Below are 23,336 nucleotides of genomic sequence, written 5' to 3'. Positions count from 1 at the left end.
CTGGCACCGCCTTTTTTGGGAGAAAAAAGGCTTTTGTGTTTTTTGGTAGTTCATTGATGTTCTCCTGGCTCTGGCAGACTTTTTCTGCAAACACAGGTGTGGTTAGAGATATCCAGACGATCTAAATAAGCTAAAAATAAGTAATGCAGAAAACAAGTAGAGTTGTTGCTTAGGTAAGCTTTAAAACAGCTAAATAACTGACATCAGGTTTTCTATTTTATTGGCTTGGCAGACGATGATGTCAGGATTAGTTACCTCTAGCATAGGGGAGCTTGGAGGTTTCAAGAGTAAAACCCTATTAATGTCAGAATTTCACACAGAGCAAATATAAATTACATTTTCTTTTCTCTGTGATATTTCTCTGCTAAATAATCAGTTTTCTCTCTCTCAGACCATCTGCTGTTTGCGTCCAGCTCTGCGGCGGAGCCGGCTGCGGACAGAGGGGACTTTCCAAGTCGGCCAAGAGACCTGCGACCGGGGGGCTGCGGAAGCAACAGCAGGGATTTCTGAAGGTACCGAAAACGGATTTGCACGGCGGCGTGGCCGAGCACTGCCAGTCCCCACGGCTTGCAGCCGTCTCCCTTGCTCCCTTTGAAATTTGGGAGCAAAGCTTATGCGGAGGCTTACTGTTACTAAACCTGACTGCCTCATGGACACACGGGAGGTGCTTTACCTGCGTATACTACAAAAACCTCAGGCTGGCTCTGCGCGCACACGCGCACTGATGATTCTGGAAGGTCCCTGTGGGGTGTGCCATCCCGGTGACTATTTGCAAGCGCAGACGTTCAGGTGGAACAAAGGGTCCTTCTGGCCATCGCTCACGGCTGCAGCAGCAAACCTGGGGAAGGTCCTGCCCGCGCTGCAGCGAGGCACCCGCGCGCGAACCGAAACGCGACGTTTCCACCAAAGCTGTAAACTGATTTGACTCCTTTCCTGGGTCCTCCTGACTGTCAGCCAGCCACTGATGCAAATCAGGAGATTTTTATCTACACAGTGCTTTGAGATAAACATTTTATGGATGCAAAGATTTATTATACTTAGTGAATAAAGCTGATAACGAAAAATCAGTATTTTCCATGAGGAGAGGGAGAACTTTCCACAAACTTCAATGAAAACTCCGTTGTTTTTTGTTTGTTTTTTTTTTCCACAAAAAACAGACACTTCACAAAATTAATTTTGTCAAAATATAAGTTAAGCATAAAATTTGTGACTAGCCCCACTTGTGAGTGCTAACGCTGCTCTCTATGGTACCCGTGGCTGTCTGTTAAGGAATGGAAAGCACAGCTTATGTCAAAATTATTGAAAGACATTGGTTTTTTTCTTTAACACCTAAATTTAGATCCCGCTTTGGTGACCAATCGCACCGACCTCTCGCACAGCGCGTAGGCTGGGGCTGGGGAGCAAATGCGGGCTGGCGATGGGGCGAGGGGCAGCGGCTGGTGCCAGCAGCGCCCAGCGGTGCTCGACAGTGGAGGAGAAAGCCCTTTTTGTTATACAGTGTTTATTAAGTAGATTCAGTCTTATATATGATATACAGATTCAAAAGAAAAAAAAAAAAAGGATTCCACATACTTATGAAATCAGTGCATTTAGCAAGTAATACCATGGAGATAACAGCTTGATTAACAGCTCATTGGTCTTTGTTAAGTGAGGGGAACAGGGAGTTGGCCTGTGCTAATCATTCCACAAACAGAACAGAATTAAGTTGCATCACATATATAATAGACACACATTCTAAGAATTAAAATATTAAGCCACATTTACTGGAAAAATCCACAGTATATAACACAAATAACTCTTATCGAGCTCGTTGAGGAGGAAGTGCTCATCTGCTTAAGAGCCACATTAAGTTGCATAGGTGCCTATCTGCAAAAATATCATTTCAAAATGAATCAATTGATTAAGCAATAAAGTGTCACCTTAAAAGCTGGATTAAGTGCCATATGCTTTCTATCTGAGCCCTCAGGAAAGCACCGACTTTCCAAAGAGCTATCTTCTGCTTCGTTTCGGAGCCCCCCGCCTCCCGAGGGAATGCGCTCCCACCCTTTCCATCTGAAATCAGCGGCCAGCTCGGGCGATTCCACCAGGTTTGTTAAAGTATGTTTCCAGTTATGCTGACGAGTGCTTCCCCCCGCTCCCTTGCAAGCCCCCTCGGCTCGAGCGCTCTCCCGCGTTGGTTGAACCCTACACTGAGCTCGGCAGCTTTCACCCTCCTGCTGCGGACGTCGGGAGGAGGACGGCGAAACAGCAGCACTGTGCGACTCTGCCTCCGAGTCCTGGTGCTTCAGTGAGCTGGGCTCCGGATCAGCTCTCGATCTGAACTGCAGCCAATCCGTAAATCGACTACTGGAAAAAAATGCAATAGCTTGTGCAAAAACCCAAAATTGCTTAAAGGGTGTTTCAATTTCGTGGGGTCTTCCTTAGGGTAGGTGCGTGTGTCAGTGGGTGAGTGAAGCTGTGGCTTGGTTAAGCAGACGAACTGGGTGAGGTGCATCTTCCTCTTCAACAGCAGGTCTTGCAGAACACACAGGGGCCGGGAGTTCTGTACATGTAAACAGTACACTTTCACTGAGTCCAAAATTAGGAGCAAAAATACAAAGGTTCACATTGGTCTTAGGTAGATACAGGCGAAGAACTGAGCTGTACAGCTCCGAAACAACCAAACAAAAGTTTCTAAAGCACCACTAAATTATATAAAAATCAGACCATGGACGGATTGTAGTTGGTATTCTGGTGAAATACTATGCTACCTTGTAAAAAGTTTTACAAAAAATTACAAATCAAAAGTATATTAACCCTCTGAGTTCAAAGCAGCATTTTTTTTTTCATGAACTGGTACTAAATCCGACGGCCACTCGTGGGAGGGAGGTGGCCCTTTGGATCGGGGAGGTACAAGTTACGTCTGCTCGCAATCCCGGGAACGCTCTCCCATGTAGAAACACCATCATGGGAACCGCACATCCAGGGCAGGATGGTTGTGTTTAAAATAAAATAAAATAAAATAAATCTATTTTCTCGACCAGTGATTAGCTTTTCTTAAACAAAACCAAGAACATCCAGACCATTTGCTAACCCAGCATTCTCCTTCCACCTCTCAGAATATCTGGAGAGCCGGTGTATTCTGCTCCTGCTCATTCCTTCTCGTTGAGAACCCGGACTAGCGATTCCTGACCCCGTCCTGCCTAGTGAGAGCGCAGGAATGTGGCTGTGAAACAGTCCTGGAGCACAGAAGAGCCGCAACTGAGCATGGATCAGCTGAAGAGCACTGAGATGTCTGCGGAGCTCGCTCCAAAGAAACTATAAAGCTGCGGCTCACCGAAAAAAAAAAAAGAAAGAAAAAAAAGAAAGAAAAAGATCCCTGACAGAAATTTGTAGTCAATCCCATTTGTTTCATAACTTGTCACAGATGTGGCTGTCACCGGGGCTTTGGAAATCTGAGTCTGTACCATTCAGCTGCAAGTTATGAATGTCAGTTGTTAGGACAGGGTAGCCTGATACCTTCCTATGCAACCATGAGCCTCATCTGTCTTCTACAGCAGTTTAACAAAGTGTAAGAGCTACTAAACTTCAACACATGCTAAGACAAGTTCAAAGGTGATCTGGTAACGACAGCTAAAACTTGTATAAATAAAACTTTAAACAAACTGTAGCTGATGGTGATCTGTCCGTAAGCCCCTGGGTAACCTCTTTTTCAGTGAACTGGATGGCAAACTTATGGCTAAATGTTCTCGATGGCCTCTGACGGGGAGGGAGGCACCGACTCGGGTGGGATATCGCAGAGAGAGAATTCCGGGACAGCGATTGTCTCTGCCTCTCCTTCCTTAACGTTAAGACTTTCACAAATGGCTGCGGTTACATATTTTGTCAAAGGTTTGTTACTTCATGGTATTCACACAAAAATAAATATTTACATAAATTCCAAGTATGGGAGGATGCAGTGGACAAACCAAGCAGGCTTGTGAAGTGCTGGGGAAAGCGTGAGTCTGAACCCTGGCTGGGGAGGGCTTGTGTCCCGGGCTGGCCCCAGCCCCGCTCTCCTGCCTGCTGCGGGCAGGGAGGGGACGGGGCGCTCAGCCCTCGGGACGGCCGCGATGCTCCCGGTTCCAGCATCGGCTCAGGTCTAACGAGCCACCACCTCATCTCTGCACGGACACCCTGACTGTGCCCAACGGCCAGGGGTTAGGTCCCTTTTCTCCAAATGCTACAGAAAGTTTACAGTTTGGGGAAAACAGTCAATGCAACGGTTAATCCCTTCTGCTGCCGGGCCAGGCAAGCCTGTCCTCAGGAGCCGGTGGCTTTTTCTGTACTGAGACTAAGAGCAGGGTAGCGTTTTTGCTTCTCTTCCAGTGTGTGGGGACTATAATCAGGTATAAAGGCTACTGAGTAAACTGCCCGGGTCTGCTCCTGGCTGGGACCAGCCGCTGCCACCGAGCTCCAGCCCGCGCCAGCCCCCACGGAGCAGCAGCCCCCGTCCACGGGCCCAGAGCGGCCGAAAAAGAAGAAAAAAGCTGGCTCCAAAGAGAGAAAGTATCTACCTCTAAAGCGAGCGTATAGCGGCTTACACTCATCGAATTCGTATCTTGTGGTGAGGACTCCTGCCCGGGCGGGGGAAGCTGCGCCGGCACGGGGGTGCGAGGAGGAGCTGGGATCCCCGGCAGCCGGTCGCTGCTGCTCTACGTGGCTCCAGAGCACGTTGCATTGCTTGGCTCGGCTCAGCATCTCCGTGCCTGAGCGAAGTCCCTGGGTTTAGCAGCACTGGTAGTAGGTATTGCACTGAGCAAAACGAAGTGCATTATTGGGGGGGGGGGGATGGTAACGGGGCAGAATGGGCATCAGACTACGGTTTTTCCACACTTTGGGAATTGTGGGCTTGTTCCAGGACTGCGAGCAGGGAGGGGGGAGGATCCTGGGCCCCGGAGAGGACTTTGTCAGTTCTGCTGCTGCATGTTGCCCGTCTGTCTTCTGCAGAGGAGCGAGCGGCTCGCTGCACTGACCTCGCTTCTCAGGCAGGGACCCGGCATTAGCCTTTATTACACCCCTGCGGTTCCCAAACGGGTTACTCTCCTGCTGCTACCCCAGGGTTGGTTTCACACGGACTGGAGCGAACAGCCGGGCGCAGGGGGGTGAGGGCGAGCGGCCGCCCAGCAGCAGGACCCCGGCGGATCCGCTGGCTCTGCCGGGTTGGTTCCAGCCTCCTCGGCGCGATCCACGTGTCTGCGACACTCACCGTCCCCCAGGACCAGCGCGGCCAGTCCTGGAAGAAGCCCACAATGGAGTGTGAGGTAGAGTACGGATAGTGACCGCAAGACAGTGTTTCTCAGGTATTTCCTTCCTTCCTTCTCTTATCTGCAATGACTTAAATGAGTGCGAGACGTCCTTCTAGCTGGAGGTCTGCTGAGCTTGCCGAGTCTCTCGGGAGATTTAGACCCCACTGCTGCTACGGGACCGCTTAGAACGAAGGTCTAAGCAGGACGCTTGCTTGCTCCGTTGGTCAGCTGCCACCTACGCTTACTGGAGGCTGAGCAGCCTCGAAGTCTAGGGCTGGATGGCAAACTTGCTCCCGGTGGGACAAGGGCTCCCCAGAGAAACAGGCAGAGCTGCCTGGAAATTAGCAGTGTAGTGATATGGAATGTGTTATTTCACAGGAATAAATTCCTTCTGATCAGACAGACAAAAAACTGGCAATCTGTACAAACTCAAAAGAATCCATTTTCAGAAAAATAAATTACTAAGGGGAGAGGAGGGTCCATTTCTCAATAAATATGTGATTCAGCTCACCTAAGACTTGGAAATTATCTGGGGACGGGAATCTAACATTTGGGTCCACAAAGGTTATTCTAAATACATCTGCAGCCCCAAACCTCCCCAGGCTCCCTTCTGCCCTTGAAAGTCCCACATCCTTCCAAGCTGCAGGTTTGGCTTCTGGTCAGCTGGACGCACGGGTGTTGGTACGGTTCAAAAACGTGTCCTTGTGCCTGAAGTCCCAGGTGCTTGGAGTGTAAAAGAAAACAGGTCTTTTGGATTCCACCTTCTAAAACTACATGTACCCGCTGCTTCACGGGAGGACGATGGTGGTCCTGAGCAGGACACCGCTGGGAGCCTCTTTCTAGCAGGTATAAATTGTCTTCTCGACAGAGGAGCGATGCAGACACAGGGAGTCAGTTCTGCTGTAAAATGAGGTTTTCCAGTTCGTCTGCAGATCGAAGCAGAAATGCCGCCGACTCTCGGTAGCCGGCGATCAGCTGCCGCACTGCGCTGATCTCCGTGGGGCTGAGCTGGGCAGCCTGCATTCCCCTGCTGGTGCTGTTGGAGGGGGCCGTGCTGGAGGCCCCACCTTTCATGCTGAGATCGGTCGGACCTGCCAAAGAAAAGCGAGAGGGAAGCTCAGGCAGAGCAGCCTTGCCGGTGTCCGTCCTGCCGTGGGGGGATCCCCAGCTCCTGGACCTCTGCACCGGCAGGAAGGTCCCTGCAAAGTGCGGTGCCCTGGACAACGTGAAAAGCCCCAGCTCCCGCAGCAGCCGGCGCAGGCAAGTCACCGCCTCTACAGAAGCCGCAACAAGGAAAGAGACTTGAGCATCAACGTGACAAAATTCCTGTCCTGCAGCCTGTCCCATCCGCTCTGCGAAGGGTCTGTGGCCGCGCTCTGCCAGGAGCTAAACCTGCGCCTGAGGGTATCATCTGCCCCACCAAAATCACCTTCCAGGTTCTGGTTTTTCCTCTGCATAGGGCAAGTAACAGCCCGCACGGGGCATTTCCCTGCTTTAGTGCTGGGTAACTACACGGTGTCCGTGCCCAGCAATCGTGCTGCGGGGCCGGGCTGTGCTGCACGGCGAGGAGGAGACCTGCCCTGCCCGGGCTCCTGCACACCGCCCCGGCCAGCAACGCGGTTACATGCTCAGCCTTAGCTAGAACGTCTCGGGGGGGCTAAATGGTCTTACTAGGCTGCACATTTCTGTGGCTTAGTCCGTAAATGAGATGAAGTCCTGCAAAATTTATGATCTGCCTGATGGGCAGGGATAATTTTTTCTCCTAAGTCAGTCTCTGCTCCACCTCTATCGCATGCGATCGGCTTCTGGCCATGTACGTGTGTCTGTCCTCTGCAGAACAGGACACACGGCTGCTCCAGCTCACAACCCCCCCGATCGTGTCGCTACAGATCTTAAACCTGCGAAAAGTCACAAAATTATCGAGTTCTCCAAGACCCAGGGAACAGTCAGCCGCTGCTCTGGCTGCCTGCAGATACACGTGCACAACCACGCGCACGCGTGTGCAGCCCGCTTTGAGTGGCTGCGCGGGGAAGGCTTTGGCAGGAAAGCTGATACCCAGCTTGAGGAGTGACACAGCCAGGTAAAGGCCGGGGAAAAACTGGATTTAGCTTCACGTTGGACTAAGTAAGAGAAGCCAAACAAGGTGTAAGAACCACCCACTCAACTAGAAACGGAGAGAAGAGGAAAGATGTGTACTAGAGATGTGGTACTAGCTAGGGAGAGGAGGCAGGCGAGGCTGCAGCCTGGGTGTAAGGAGAAAGAGAAGACATTGAACTAATCAATCCCCTGGCCGTGGGCTGGAGCATGGCAGGCTGATGGAGCAGTTGGGGATGCTGGAGAAAGGCTTCAGGAGGGCTGAGCTCCTGCTGGGTGGCCTGACGCAGCGCTGGGACACGCAGGAAGACGGAGCGGGGACTGGGTGCTGCAGCGGTTTGCAAACCAGGACGGGAGAGTTCAGCAGCTCCCCGAGACCAGGCGGGTCCCGGTCGGCAGGGAGGGGAGCGCATCGCCCCGGGGTGGGAAGGAAAGCAGCCACGGAAAGCGATGCGGGAGCAGCAAATGCTGTGGGAGGAGTGGCACCAGGAGAGGACTTCCACGCCAGGCTACTCAGCGCTGCGAAGGGGAGGAGGAGGAGGAGGAGGAGGAGGAGGCTCTCATGCGAAAGCAATTTCACTGGACAGAAAAGGCAGCAGTGAACGGAGCCCGTCTCCCGGCTCACCAAGGGGGAAGGAGGTGGGAGTGGGGATGCGGGTTTGAGCAAGAATCGCCTTAGGTGGGGGATGGAGGGAGAAGCCACTTCTGGGCAGCAAACCCCTGCAGACTTTCTGCTCACGGAGGGAGGAGAAGGCGCAGCTCCTTGCAGTGCTCCTTGCCAGCGCTACGGCAGCACGCTCTTACCTCTAAAGGACTGGCAAAGAGCTCGGGCAAAGGGGAAAAAAACCAATTGCGAAGCAGAGGTTTAAAAACCCATTAGAAAGAAGCAAGTTGCTGCTGTGTGCTGCTGCTGTGTGCTACACCCGGGGCCCGTCTGCTCCTCCTGGGGCCCGCGCTCACTGGGGCTGCTCGGAGATGGTTCTGCCAGGTCCCTGCCTCTTGTCAAGGAGCCAGCGCTCGCGGCGGGGCGGGCGAGAGGAGGGTGCCGGGCAGCACGGGGGCAGGGGTGCCTGTGCTGCCCTGGGGAGGAACCAGGGCTGCCTCCACCGTGGCTGCAAGGATTAGGTCTCAGCAGCTGGAGGCTGGGGTGGGCTCTTTATTCAGGGTTAAGAAGCATTAGGAAGGGATGATAAGAGTTAATCCCAGACAGGCATCTCTCAGGGCTCCGGAAATCACATCCTTCCAAATCCGCACTCCAGTTGGGGCGGGCAGGGGCCCAGAACGCACTGGGGGCAAGCGAAGGCAGCCCGGAGATTGCCGAAGGACCGGCCGAGGACCGGCGTGGGCTACAGCCTCTCCTGCCACCGCTGCCAGGAGGGCAAAGCCAGAGGGGCTGCTGCCCAAGGGCAGAGCCTTTGCCCCCTCCCACACCTCTTTCGGCCGGGTGCCAGGGAGTCACCAGGTACCACGGCACCTCCCCAAGTGCCCTGCTCGGCCCCAGGCTGCTCCGCTCTGTCCGCGTGCTCCTAACTCGGCCGACCCCTCAAGCCTGGCCTGCGCTCTCCTTCTGCCTTCCCGCCCTGCAGCCTCAGCCCTGTTCCCCAGCCGCTTTTCCCACGCGGCCCCCAGCCCCTCGCCACCCTCCCGATGTGCGGCAGGAGCTGGCTGTGCCCCGGGCGCTGCTGCGGGGCCCCCGAACTTCCCCAGCCCTGTCCCCATCCCTGTCCCTGTCCTCGAGAGCAGCCGACGCAGGTTGGGAAAGGAACAGCTCATACCAGCAACGAGATCAGGGCAGCGATAGGCGCCCGCTCCTGTTAATAATTAATAGCTGGTACAGATTCTCTTTTTTTTTAAGTGACACTCCTTCCCTCCACCAGCGCCACATAGACAGTCCTTCCAAGTTCAGTTCAACAATTAACCGCCCGCTGATGAGGCAAGCTGAGCAGCTGGGCAGAGGCCTCCATCGGCTGCAGGAGAGGGGCTTTCGGAGCAGCTCCGCGCAGGGGCGGGAGAGGTGCTGCCGTGACCGGGCTTGGCGTGAGCTGCGGGAGCAGCCCCTGCCTCGCCCCCAGCGACCAGCTCGGCCGCCCAGCGCAGGATGCCGGGGAGCCCGCGGCTCGCTGCCCGGGCACGGGGCGGAGGCGATGGCTGGGTGGGCTCCCCGTGCCACCGCGGGCCCCGGTGCAGCGTGCGGCCGCTTACCGTTACTGTGGTTGCCCGTCTGGAGGGAGGCGGGTGGCTGCAGGCTGCCCCCCAGGGACCCGTAGCCACGGTAGCTGTAATTCAGGCTTCCATTGATGTAGACCGGGTCTTGGGAGTAAGATGAAGCTGGCAGTGAATAGGAGGAGTGGGTGATGGCTGTGGAGTCTCTGGAGTGCTGCTTGTCTAGAGCGATCGGTTCGTCCTGCACGGGGGAAACACAGACTTACTCCAGCGAGGAGCCCGGCCGTCCTCTGCGGCCGGTGGGAGGGACGGCGCGGGGACGCCTGGTCTCCCACCGCTGCAGCGTGGCCAGCCCAAACCAGCGTCCCCACCCCCGCTGGCCTGAGTCTCAGGACACAGCACGGGGCCCCGTTCTGCAGCCCTCTGACTTCTAGAAAGGCTTTTAAAAATGCTTTGCCAAATTGCTCAGAAACTTCTCGTACTATCCCCACACCCACCTCCAGCCACGAGCACCGTACCTGGGAGGTCTGGTAGATCTCCAGCCGCATCCTCTTGGCTGCTTTCCGCGTTTCGCTCTCGCAGGCGGCGGCCAGGATGTTCTCCGCCATGGCCGAGGTCAGGTGTGGCGGCGTGGGCCTGGTCTGCAGAGACACAAGGGGGGAAGGCACTCAGGGACCTGCTGCCCTGGGAGCAGTGGCGGGCGGCAGGGCAGTGGGGCGGCTGCTCACCATCTCCATCCCGTTCTTCTTCATGCGGCGGCAGGACTTGAGGTAGGTGCGGATGCGCTTGCGCGCCCGCTCCTGGAACTCGGGGAACTGCCGGCTGCAGGACTCGATGATGGCCTGGATCTTCTCCTTGGGCTGCTTGGAGATGGGAACCATCCGGTCCAGGTTCTCATCCACGAAAAGACGCACAAACATCTACAAAGGAGAAGACAGACGGTGGGAACACCGAGAAGGGAGGCGGGCGGGCTTGCCCTCCCCGCGGAGCCCTCCTTACGTTGAAGGCCTTTAGCCTCTCCGGGTCCATCCCCTCCGAGTCATTTATCTTATCGTTGTCTTCATGGTCATCATGGTCATCGTCATCTTCGTCAGCCGTTGGGGCCCTGCCAACGGTCAGGTCCTCGGGGCAGCCGCTGACCTCTGTCTTGATGGAGTCGTAGCTGCCGGAGCTGTATGGCGGGGACTGAGAGGAGACGGGGGTTACCGCAAGCAGCCCTCGCCTGCCCGGCCCTGCCCACAGTCACAAGGAAAAAGCCCTTTCTCCTTGGCTCACTGCTTCTGGCCCATCTCCTGATGTCCCCCTGCAACCCGGGGAGATGAACCCACAGACGGGCTCCTCCGAGCGCCAGCTCCTGCCTGCTTGGGGCAGGGGGGGACTCGGTGGCCTCAGGGACCGTGCAACGGCCCGAAGTGCAGGCAACGTGGCTCTGGCTGGGGGGGCCGTGGCTCTGCCCCGACCCAGCGGGATCGGGCTCCTCCTTGCACGGCAGCAGCAGCAGAGCCGGTGGGGTGTGAGGCGAGCCCACTGCAGACCCCGGCTCTGGGGCAGGCAGGGCACGGGGACACTCCCCGGCTCTCCCAAACCATCCTTCCCTCTCTCCTTCCCTCCGCCAACCGCTCGCTCGGCGCTTGGGCCGACTTCTGCTGAGCTGCAGCAGCCCAGAGGCTGGAGCGCGGCCAGGCACAGCTGCTCTGCCGCAGCAGCGGCGGGTGAGCGCGGCGCTCGTCCGTCCTTCCCTCCCCACAAGGGAAAGGCTCCCAGTCCCGCCGCCCTCCCTGTGCTTTCCTGGCGCAGGGGCAGGAGCCGCATCCCTGCCTGGCCTCGGGCGCCTCACGTGCGGTTGCTCCCCGCGTGCCATGCTCCGCACCAGCTCCGGCTGGGGACGTGCGGCCGCCCTGTCTCGCCCAGCCCCGGTGGCGGCCGCCTGCAGCCTGGGCCATACCTCTGCCGTGGTCTTCACCGCGTACTTGACCCTGCTGCGCAGCCCATCGGCGCTGCAGCCGTCCGACTGGTAGGAAGGGGTGACGTGGGCAGGCGCGAGCTTGTCGCAGAGGTTGATGGGCTGGTCGTCGGCGGAGGCGGTGAAGTCCATGGGGGCCGCGGTGCCATTCCCATTCATTTCGGGAAAGGCGCTGTCGCCCTGCGTGCTGCTGGAGGTGGAGGGGTTCAGGGTGGAGGAGCCATTCCCGCTGCAGCTCTCTGACGAGGAGTCATCTGCAAGGAAGGACGTGCGGTCACCCCCGTGGTGCCCAGGGACCACGTCCCTGAGGTGGGCGAGCGGCTCTGCCCCCTGCGGCGCCAGCCTCCCCCAAGCCCACCGGCACGTGCCGCTGCTTGGAAAGTCCCTGCGTGGCCGGGGCTGCTCTGGGCTCACTCGGGTGAGTTGCCGCGGGCACAGCCGCGCTTCGGGCCCTGGGATGCAGCAGCTGGAGAGACGGACACTGGTGCCCGCGGCTGCAGGGCCATCGCACAGCTCTGCTCCCTCATCCCTCAAAGCATGCCGGACGCTGCTGTGCCCTGCGCCTGGGCCACCCGTCCCACTGGCAGGTGACAGTCCCCACGCCTCCGCCCAGGGCCACGGCGCCTGGGCTTGAATAAGAACTTTGGAATTTGGTCCTTTTCGGTTTCTGTTTGCATTGCAGGGAGGAGAAAGGGGCATTGCCTCTCCCCGCCGGGTCCCTCGCCTCCCAGCGCAGTCCTCCTGGCCCCGTTTGGGGCTGGGTGTGGTGGGAGGCAACGAGCTCCAGTGCCGGCAGCTCAGAGACATGCTGCTCCGCAGAGGAGTGCTGGGGCACGGGGACAGCACACGAGGGCAGGCTCACTTGGGTGGGAAAACCCTGAGTTCGTGCCGCCTGGAAGCAGCATCAGGACCTCTGTTCACAGCGGGCATGCTGCCTGGCAAGGCTCCTCGGCACGCTGCTGCCGGGAGCAGGCAGGGGCTGCATGGATGTCCCTCCTGCCCCGCTCAAAGCCCAGGTGACCTCCTACACCCTATGCGGACATTCCTGCTTCCCTGTTTCCACGTGCCCCAGAGCCATCCCCACCGCAGCTGCACAGCCACCCCTTTCCCCCACCACCCAAACAGGCAGAGCCCCTGGCCCAGGGGCCCGGCCACGGCAGGGCCGCGCACACCCGGCGCACAGCCCAGCTCCTGCTCGGTCTCGGTTACATTCACACCCCAGGTCCTGGCACCGTCCCCCGGCCCGTGCACGGCTCCCACCACGCCGGCCTCCCGCCTTGTGCTGCTCCGAAGATCAGCCCGGCCACCGCAGAGAGCCCGGCCCTGCCCGTGCCCGGCACTGCCTGCACCCAGCCCTGCCTGCACCCGGCCAAAGAGCCCAGCCCCGGGGCCAGGCACGACATTTTCAAACTGCTCAGCCCGTTTGCCCTTCCCTCCCCCTCGCTGCAGTAAATCCTTTATTTCATTAGGTGCCTCCGCGAGAGGGAAAGGGCGAAGCACGTGGGGAGCCACTTCCTGCGCGAGTGTGCGCCGGGCGGTGAACAAAGAAGCTGCCGGCAGCGACAAGCAGATGGCGGTCCCCGCGCCCGGCCCGCGCCGCCGCAGGACAATGGGGTCAGGCTGCCGGGCAGTCCCGGCCTGTGCCGCCAGCTCCCGGCACATGGGTGCCAGGTCCAAAGGTGTGCGGGCACGGGGCAGCAGGACGGTGCCCAGCCGCTGCCACGCACCCTCCTCCTCCTCCTCCCCCCCTGGCGCCCGCGGGAAACTTTAATGAGAGGGTCGGTGAGCGCTCCTGTGACCCTGCAGCAGCCCAGGACTTTGTATCCCTTAAAATAAACAGACTTGAGGACACTCGGGCATCCAAGCCGACCGTGGGGGCCGGCCGGGTCTGCCGCCGCGTGTCCCCAGCCGCCCCGCCACAGGCACCAGTGCTCGCTGTCCAGCCTTGCGCCTGCACCACAGCGGCTCCTGGCCCGCGAGCCCCCAAATTAAAAGGTCCCCACTCGAGCTCCCCGCTTGGCAGAGCTCCCTCCCCCTCCTTTCCCTTGCGCTGATCCACTTATTCGTCTGAGCAATGACCAGAGCTGACCTAATCCCCGGAGTGGTGTTTATGTGCCGGGTGCTCCGGGCCAGCGGCAGGCATCACCCTCCCCGGCACAGGGCTCCAGGCAGAAGCCCTCGCTCCCGGCCGGGGCCGAGCGCCGGCTCTGCGTGCCGGGGCTCCAGGGGAGCTCAGCAGCCAGCACTACCCTGGGGCACCTTCCGAGCCACCCCCGGGACCGGCGCTGGTCTCCTGCCCCTGTGCTGCAGCGGTGGGGCTCCAGCGGGTGGCTGCAGCCCAGCCCACGGCCGCCGGACATTTGCTGCTGGCTCAGCCCAGCCCGGAGGGGCAGGATGCCGGGGACACTGCCACCTCCTGCCCCTGCACCCCTCCTGTCCCAGGGCACCGGGGGCTGGGGCGCTCAGGCCCCCGCGGGTTTTGGTCTCCACCTCGCAGGAGAGGCAGCCCGGCTCGGCTCCCGCACCAGCGCGCGCTCCTCGGGGCTCTCTGCCCTGGCCGGGCTGCTGCACCCCTGCCTCTGGCACGCCTCGCCGGGGCGTGCAGCCAGACCCACCAGCAGCACCCTGTGCTCTCGGCGTGGGCGCAGGAGCGGTGCTGGCTCGGCCACGGCCCCGTGCAGCAGCGGGCAGGTGGCTGGGGGAGCGGAGGCCTCCCTGCCCTCGGGATGGCGGCCGTCCCTCCCCCTGCTCTGCTCCCCGCGCCAGGCAAGACGGGGCTCCCAGAGGGAGGCTCCAGCCTCATCCAGCGATGCCTCTCGGAAGGATTAAGGAGAATTATTCCCGTGTGCGGAAGCACGAGCCGCACGCCAGGCCCCGCCATCAGCTCGGGCACAGCCGCAGCAACAGCGCCGTGCCGCAGGGCCAATCAGCGCCCGTCCCGCAGGCCAATGGCAGGGACCTCCTGCCGGCTCCTCGGGGCGGCAGGCAGCCCCCGGCACGGCTGCCGGCACAGAGCTGGGGCCAGGGGCCCTCCATGCCACGAAACCCCACGCCAGGCAAAGGGGACCAGGAGCGGCGTCACCTGCAGGTGCCCTGAGCATCCTCAACCTGTCCCGGGCATCCCCAACCTGCCCCAGGCATCCCTGCGCTGCTCTGAGCATCCCCAATCTGCCTTGAGCACCCCCAGTCCTCCCTGGGCATTCCACTCTGCCTTTGTCCAGCCACTTCCAGCCTCCCCGTGGCCGCCAGCTCTGCCCCCAGTCCCTGCAGCTCCTGTCCCCGTCGGCAGCGCCAGTCCCGCTGGGCAGGGTCCTGGGGGTGAGGTCTGGACCCCCCAACTTCTCAGTGTCTTGTGTTTTCTTTTGTGTTGCACGGAACACACACAGCAGCGGCAAATCAGGTTTCTACCCAACTCTGCTGCGTTTATGAACCTTGGGTTGGCTACAGCCAAAACCTACTGCAAACAAAGAGGAAGATGTGTCTAGGTGGAAGAACCTGTCCAGGTGGAAGAAGAAAATGAAATGGGAATCTAACGGAAGGGACCAGCACCTCCTGCAAGAACAATTTAGTTTAAACCAAGGATGAATGTAAGTAAATAACGAGGTCTGTAAACCCGCTAGCTACAGATAGTTTTCTTATTTCTACATTTTTACAGCTTATGCTCTCCCAGAAGCTCTGCATATGAAGTGATGGACTAATCCCAGTCTTGTGGGCAGAGGAACGGCCACAAACTCAGACTGCCGAGGTCCTTGGGTCCAATCGGGAATGGCTTTGGCCAGCTTAAAAACGCAGATGGGCTCGGGAGGGAGCGCTGCGCTCTCCCGGTTGGTGCAGATGGGATGGTGCCGGTGCCGGTGCTGCTCCCCAGGCGGCTTTGCTGGGGCATCTCCAGCCCACGGCCAGCCCCGAGCAGCGGCCGGGGCACCCTGCAGCAAAGCGGGACCTGGGGGAGAGCGAGCAGGAGCCCTCCCGCTTTAGGTGCTGGGACCGGGTTTAGGCTCCTGCTCTGCCGACAGCAGCTGTGGCAGGACGCCGAGGAGCAGCGGGGCTGTGTTGGCCGCGCTCCCAGAGAATCACCGTTTTGGTAAAACCCACCAAACTTCTGAGCTTGGAGAGGTTCTCTGCAGACTCCAAGCGAGTGCTCAAAACACACGTAACAAGCAGGGCTCCGGCAGCAGCAGGCGAGCAAGGCCAGGCTGCGCAGCCATGAATATATTCATTATCAACCAGCACGAGCCTCGTAAGCTCCCTGCTCGCGGCTGGAGCTTGGCTGCGCGAGGACCCCCTCTAATGAGGATAATTGGGAGCCCCCCTGCTCCACCCCCGCGCCCTAATTGAAGCAGATGGAACTGTAAAAACAATGTCACTTCTAACCGGTTTGATCTTTCGGTCAGAAAACAGAATATTTCATTCTCCTGTTTAATCCCCTGGACCCGGGGCTCCACGGGCTGGGGGTGGAGGAGACCCCGGCCCCGCACGGGGCAAGCCGCCGAGGCCGAAGAGCCTGATGGAGGTCACCCGGCCCCATGGCCCCTGGACCACTGCCCTCCTCAGCCCCATCACGGAGGTCACGCTGCGGCCGGGCGAGCGGTGAGGCTGATGAAGAAGCCGTGGCGAAGCCGCCTCGCACCTCTGCTGCGGCCTCGGCCTCTCCCCGGCAGCGCCCAGCCCGGGAGAGCGAGAAGCAAAATGGCTTCTTGGGCCGTGGTGCTGGGGAGGAGGGGATCAGTCACTTATTAAATGAACTAATCAGGGCTCAGCGTTTTCATTTTGAAGAGGCTGCTGGATTATCCTTGATTTCTGTGGCACTGGATTTGTGGAGATCAGGAGGGGAAGGGGCGATTTCCAACACCTGCTCCCCGGGAGATTTTACGGCGGGGAAGTGGTCGGGTTTAACGTCTCTGTCGGCGAAGGCCACCGCGCCGCTCTCCAAAGGCAGAGTTAAAGATGAATGGGGCAAATTGTTCCTTCTCCTGTCACATCTCCAGAGCGGAGACAAAACCTCTTTTGACTCATAAAACAATGAGCTTATGTAAGAGCCAGCGGCCCACGGAAACCTCGCCGCAGCCCCGCACCGCGCGGCAGGCCAGGGGCCGCCCGGCCCTGCCTGCGCCCCGCCGCAGCGGGAGCCCCCGGCCAGCACCGGGGCGGCACTCCCTCGGCCGCTGCCTGCCTGCCTGCCTGCCTGCGCCGCCTCGGGCGCTGCGGCCACCGCCGGGTCCCACCGGTGACCCTTGGTCCCCCGTGGACCGCCACGGAGAGCTGCCGGCCGTGGCCCTGCCTGCTCCGCCTGCCCGCGGCTGGCGGGGCGCTGGCAGAGGTTGTCGCTCCCGCTTGAGTCTGCCCATCGCTACCGGGAGGGGACTGCCCCGATCCCACCCCGCCGAGGCACCAGCACGGGCTGGGGCCGCACACCCAGCCCGAGAGCGGCTGTCAGGGGGGCACTGCGCATCCCACCTCCGCCTGCCTGGAACAACAGCCAGGAAGATGAAAAGTGCCATAAATTATTCACTCACAAAAGAGACGAGAAGGGGGAAGAAGGGGAGGAGGAAAGCCCGGGAGGAAGGGATACTTAATACAAATTAGAGAGACCGAGTGGGAACGGGGGCCCCACGGGGGGCCACGGCTGGGCGGCAGCGCCGCATTCATTAGGCGCAAGCGAGCGGCGGACCGGGGCTCCCGCACCCACGACCGGGCGGTGAGCAGCAGGAGAGGCCCTGCCATGCCGGGTGCCGTGGCCGCCCCGGCCGCACACCGCTCACATGGCTGGAGCACGAAGCCCGTTTTCCCCAGGTCCTGCCCGGCTGATCGCCTCCAAGATGCGCAAGACAGAAAAAAGAAATGTCGCTGGGGGCCACAGAGCGGTGGGGCTGGCCAGTGTCCAGTTAAGGCACTCTATTTCCTGTCTTCCTTCGTTAATGCAAACCTCGTTATGTCCCAGACAAAGTGTCCACCCTCCGCCCTCCCTCCCTGGGTCCCTGCCTTCGACCAGAGCCCTCGACGAGCCAGACATCTGGCACGGCTGGACACAATGCGCGTCCGCAGACCAGCTCGGCCGGACAAGGCAGCGCTGTGCGGCCGGCTCCCCCTCCCTCAGCATGAAAGGTGCCCCCCGGTGCCATCTCCCCCCGGCTCCACTGCCCAGCCCGAGGGAGCAGCTCACTCCGGCACCGGGACTTCACCATGCCGGCCCCAGGACGGACATTTTCCCGTGCACCGAAGCTCGGCAGCTCCTGCTGCAGAAAGCAGCCTTGCCACAAACACGCTCCGTCGCTCGGTTTTCCCTTCTCCTCCCGACCCCTGTCCCTGCCGCCACTGCTCCTCCGGCCACCTCGAGGGGTGCTTGAGCCAGGATCTGGCCCTCGCCTGCGGCGGGGAAAGAGGTGGCGCAGACCAAGCCTCTCCTTGTGCGGCCACCGCTGGCAGCCACCCGGATCCTGCCGCAGGGAGGGGACATGCCGCGGCCCTGCGCTGCCCGGGCACTGCCTCTCCTGGCACCAAACAAACGGGTTTGGTGGCTTTGGGCAGGGTTGACACCGAGCTGGTGCCTCCAGTGCAGACCTGCTGCCAGAGAGACCCTCCTGCTCACCCCCAGTCCTTTGGACAGGACCGAGGGGACCGTCCCCAAGCCACTGGGCTCTGCACCCCTCCCAGGCAAGGGACACACTGTGGGACTCACCCTGCTGTCCCCGCTCACCCCTTCGGCTGGGGGTGCTCAATTTGGGGGGGAAGGTGGGGGCACAGGCAGCGCTGGCTGCCCGGGAGCCTGGTGATCCTCTCTGCTCCGGACCAAGGAAGAGCCCCCCAAAACTCTGCTCCGTGCACCAGCAGGACGAACTGACCGACTCGGTAGAGCCCGCACCAGCCGGGAGGGAGCCCCAAGCCGCGTTCAGTGCGACAGGCTGGTGAAGACACCATGGCCCCGCAGCGTCTGTGCTGCACACCTCAGCCTTGCAGCAGGAAAGGACAGCTCTTCAAAAGATGCCGAAAGGAGGGTGTTTATCGCTGGCGAGGGCCTCTGCTCAGGAGGAGCAGACGTGCCCCTGGAAGAGGTGATGGGGAACGGAGACACCAGCCCAGGCCGCTCAGGCAGGGCAGGGACGCGCTTGCTGACTTCTGCCGTGGGGACAGCACAGTGAGGGGACACCGGGAGGAGAGAGGAAATATATGCCCAAGAAAAGTAAGATAAGATCACTCCTAGCTGTTGTAAGGCCTGGATGCTGGTCCTAGTCTTGTTTAGGCTCTGAGCTAGGGCTTCTGGGAGGGTGAAATCCAACACTGGTGCAAGAAGACCTGAAAACAGTGAGGATTTTGCAGCCTGGGAAAAGCAAGGGTCTCAGGGCTCGCAGACCACCTCTTGCAATGGCCAGCCATCAGACGGCTGTCCGTGCTTCTGCTGGGCCTTCCCTGTGGCTGCCAAAGGTGTGTTCGTGTTCACCTGGAGCAGGGACGGGGCCGGCCGAGGAAAGCCCCAGCAGCGGAGGGGAACCGGGAACCGCGTAACACCTGACACCGCCCACGATAAATGACCCTGCTACGGCGCAGCGAGGAGGGTGCCATCGCCCTGCGGTCGGGTACCAGCTGTCGGGAGGTGCAGGTGTGGAGCGGGGCACCGTGGCTGCCCTGGGGATGGAGCCCGGCGTGAGGCCGGTGTGTGGGGTCCTGCAGGCAGGAGCTGAGCTTGCTCGGCAGCCACAGCCCTGGCCTCTGGTCTGCGCTTGGCAAGAGGGCTGCTCTCCTCCCCAGGAAGCGCTCTGCTAGGTGGGTGGTTCGGGGAACCTGGTGGTGTGCAGCACATTGTGGGCGTCTCGCCAAATAACGGCAGCGCGACCCGGAGCTGCGGGACACGTGCCATACCAGAAGAGAGACTGCTACGCTGGGGATGGCTCAGTGCTGTCTCTGCCGGCCCCAGGGCAGGGTGTCCAGAGGAGTGACACGTCCTACCTGCTCCCGGGATGGCGTCCTGCAATAACACCTGCCTGCATGTCCTTGAAGTCCCTCCTGAGGGATGTTCCCAACACCTGGGAGCCTTCCCGGCCAGCCGCCTCGAGGGATGCCCCCAAGGAACGCATGCCTTCACAGTTAAGTAGGTTAAGAAAGTCCTTTCTCCAAGGTCTGGATTAGCCACTGCTGCTCCAGGCAGAACGGGCTCAGAGGGGATGCCGCCAGTCAAGCGAGGACTGCCCGCAGGGACCTCAGCTGGAAGGGGATCTGTCCCAACACCGTGCCATGAAGCAACCCCATGCCCCCCATGCATGGAAAGCAGATCTTACACCTGGGAGCTTTCCCTGCTCTTCAGAAGGATCAGGCAGGAATGGGCTGAGGAGCAGCAACCCCTGCCCGTGGGCTGAGCGCTGCTCCTGGGCGATGGAGCAGGATGCATGGCCAGGGACAAGGCAAGACGTATCCTATTAGCAGGCAAGATGGAGGCGTCTTCTGCATCAGTTCAAGTGCTTTGCCATGTCACATACACCAGGGTTTCGGGGGTCTGCCTCCTGCTTTCTTTTCAAGGGCACTGCGCTCGCCAGCAGGTCACAGCATCCCCGTGGCGGGATACCCCGCTCATCCCCGTGCACCAGACCAAACCGGGAGGTTTTGTAATGCTGCGCTCGCCTGTGGATGCAGACAGGCTCTGAAGATGGATAGACTCCAGCTGAAACTGCTGCGGCAAGACAGGGCCAAGCGCCGGGACCTATGCTCAGCTGGGATCGGGCACGGGATGCCTTCAGGGACAGTGACGGGCACAGGGGACAGCGAGACAGCGCAGCATTCAGGGTCACTTTGCTCCGAACGTGTGCTGGCTCCCACAGACGTGTCCCTCCAGGATGTCCTGCACAATAGCTCCGCTTCAGCAGCAAAGAGTTCGTGTTGATCTTGCTGTCGCTTTGGGTAGCCGCCGGCTTCCTGCGGGCACATACGCTGTGAGCAACATCCGACAGGGAAGGGATGTTGCAGGGAGCTTCACGTTTTCCGTGCTGGGGCCCGCAGGATGAGTAACAAAGGAAAATGGAAGGAGCGAGTGTGTGCACGTTGGCGTCGCTGCTCAGAGCTGGCCGGTGTGTCCTGCGTCCTGCCGTGCGCCCGCCAACCCAGCGGGAACCCCGGCTCTGCTGCCGATGCTCTCCCACTGGTGCCTTCTCTGTCCCTTACCCACCAAAGTCATTAGGTCTAATTTGTTCTCCCTGCTGTTCCAAGGGCTGACGCTGGCTGCAGCATGGCTATCCTGGGCCAAGGTTTCTGGGCACGGAGACAAAAGAAGGTGTTGGCTTTCGTCCTAGCTGCTTTTTAGCTCTCTGAAGATTTAGCAGATACCTGCATATCAAAGCATGGGACAACGGTTCCCCGCTCTCCCGCCTCTCTGGATTTCATGCCGCTCTGCTCCTATGCCATAGGAGAGCACTTGCTCCTCCCAGGCCTCTGAAAGACCTGGAGTTGGTGCTTCAGTACGTTAAACAAGACTTTTTTTTAACAAGTGTGTCAGACGATACTGCTCTCCTACTAGGCAACTCTTCATTAAAACTTTATACTTTAGGAAGCCTTTCACAGAAGACACGCTCCAAGCGTCCCGCCCATCGGACGGCAGCAGGCGGGAGCAATTTAGTAACTCAAAAGGATTTCCAGAGGGAGGAGAGTATCGAGTCCTGAACAAGCTCCCGACCAAGGAGGCAGCGTGTGACCAGACCCTGCTGCAGCGCCGGGGTGCTCAGAGCTGAGCCCAGCCCGGCCGCAGCGGAGGCGCGGGGCTCGCTGCAGCACTGGCCGTGTCTCCTACAACTGGTGGAAGAAGGCTGGGGCTCTGCGGGGCTGCTGCAGGGCACGGTGCGCAGCTGAGCACAGGAGACGTGGATAAACATCCAGTTTTGGCATGGAGTACTTTAACCAGAGCCCTCGGGCTGCCCTGGCGCGGGTGCGAGGGGCACCTTGGCCAGCCGGGCTCCAAGGAGCACGCAGTTCACACGGGCTGGTTACTCACATTGAGTTGATTTCCTTGGGAAAGTCTTGCATGTGCACAGCCTTAGGAAGCCAGTGTGAACCCGGTAAAACACATTTGCTTCCAAAAAAAGATCTTCCATGGGTCGAGAGAAGAGGAAACTGAAGACTGCTTGACACTTTGATTCATGTACATTCCCTTCCCCGTGCCAGTAATTTGCCTTTCCTCTCAATGACGTGCTCCTTCTCTGTTCCGTGCTCTCTCCTCTAACCGCCCGCTGCCCTCCTGGGTCACCTGGGCCGCTCCATCGTCCTCCTTCCCTTCTCAGCCTTGCGCGTGCTTCAGTCCTGGGTGGGAGTGTTGGTCTGGAAGAGGGACTGACACGAGGTCTTTCACCCCGGCGGCATTAGCCTGTATTTTAGAGCTCCAGTACAGGACACGGACACTCACCACAGTGACAAAACCTCTTTTCAGCTCCATAAAATGCCCCCTGAAGTATGACAGCCTGATGGAAATCCCAATCCCTGGCTGCTTCTTGATGGGTCTTGTTAGTAACCCCGGGCTTGGCTTCCTTACTCTTCAACTCCATCACTTCTGATCTGCCGAAGTCTACCTGGTTTAGCCTTCTGCCGACCCCGGGGACAGCCTGGGACACTTGCATTCCTCACAAAAGGGAAGGGACTATTTGTGCTTTATTGCTCACCACTGAACCTTACAAAAGAAACTGAGCCAAGAAGGGCCCCAAAGAGGACACCTGCTTCTGAAGAAAAACCACAGGGCATGAAAAATTGCACGCATTTCCTAAGAGGGCAGAGAGAGAGAGAGGGGATTTAGCTTTAGTGAGAACATCTTGATTTGCCTAAATAGGCGAGTCCCTTATTAAATTACTGTCCTGTTGGATAATAGTGTTCAGCAAAGGGATCAAAACCGTGTCATTCTAGATTGTAAATGAGACTTGGGAATTCAGTGGTGAGGGATAAGCCACAAGCCCAAAACGTCCTGAGGGGAGAACGGCAAAGTGCAGGGGGTACAGAGAGACCCGGCCAGGCCACAGATATGAGAGGCAGCGCTGGCTCGGGGCAGAGGTTGCAGCCTGGTCCCAAAGAGCCGAACGCTTCTGATGCGAGCAGTTGTATCACCATCGAAACACCCTTCCTCCTGCCACGGGCAGAGCCCCGCTGCCGGGCCCCGTACAAGCAGAAGTGCCGCTGCCCGGCCCAGCGCAGGCAGGTTTCACATCCTGACCAAGGCTGCCTGAGTCCGGGATTGGTGCTCATGAGTTAAAAACAGCAGTTTCTCAAAACTGCAGATTTGCAATAGAAAGTGCCACAACGCTGGACTGAAGAGGGCAGTGTCCCTGCTGTCCCTGCTGTCCCTGCCGCTGGCCACACAGGCAGCTAAAAGCCATCCCAGGGAGACCTGCCAGCACAAAAGCCCTTTCTTCCCTCCGGGGTGGGTTTCCAGTCCCCTTTCTTAAAGCAGCACCAACCCGGCCCGGGTTGTCCCTCGACTCCTCCGCTCCCTTCCCGCTCTCCCAGCAGCGGCCGGGCTGGGGACAACGAGGGATTCAACCTCTTGAGCAAAAGCCGGTAACAGTCCAACCACCGAATCCTTCCAAGCATCACGGAGATGAACTCTGACCTGAACTCATACTTCTACCATTTATTTACTTGCTCTTTTATTTTGAACTAGCGCGTTTCACGGAAGTAACACACCACCTCTCTTCACCAAACACTTCCTCCCACCCACCCCACGTGTGCCACCTTCAGCCCCTTCCAACAGCCTGCCCTGAATGAGGAGACACCCACGTCCACCCCGCGCTCTCATCGCTGTCGGCTATTGCAGGTGACACGTTTCTTGCCTGGGCGATCCAAGACGCTGTCTAAGGTGCAGCTTTCCAAGCACGGAAAGCTGCGAC

At 59.3% G+C, this 23,336-nt stretch overlaps 1 protein-coding gene across 6 annotated transcripts in view; it reads right to left on the bottom strand.

Moving 5' to 3' along the window:
- Positions 1-1,027: 1,027 nt before the first annotated feature.
- NOL4L (nucleolar protein 4 like) overlaps positions 1,028-23,336 on the bottom strand; it is a 68,109-nt gene continuing 45,800 nt past the window's right edge. For all 6 annotated transcript variants that reach the window (XM_072878831.1, XM_072878832.1, XM_072878834.1 and 3 more), the window contains 6 exons: positions 11,470-11,741; positions 10,524-10,709; positions 10,253-10,444; positions 10,043-10,165; positions 9,564-9,765; positions 1,028-6,358 (listed from right to left, as the gene is read on the bottom strand). In XM_072878831.1, the coding sequence (XP_072734932.1) occupies positions 6,159-6,358; positions 9,564-9,765; positions 10,043-10,165; positions 10,253-10,444; positions 10,524-10,709; positions 11,470-11,741 (1,175 nt within the window). In that variant the 3' untranslated portion in view covers positions 1,028-6,158. The remainder of the gene's footprint in view (positions 6,359-9,563; positions 9,766-10,042; positions 10,166-10,252; positions 10,445-10,523; positions 10,710-11,469; positions 11,742-23,336) is intronic.

This window comes from Ciconia boyciana, chromosome 14 (assembly GCF_034638445.1).
Source record: "Ciconia boyciana chromosome 14, ASM3463844v1, whole genome shotgun sequence".
Lineage (NCBI taxonomy): Eukaryota > Metazoa > Chordata > Aves > Ciconiiformes > Ciconiidae > Ciconia > Ciconia boyciana.
Note: the sequence above shows the minus strand (reverse complement) of the source record. Positions and strands in the feature narration are given on the sequence as shown.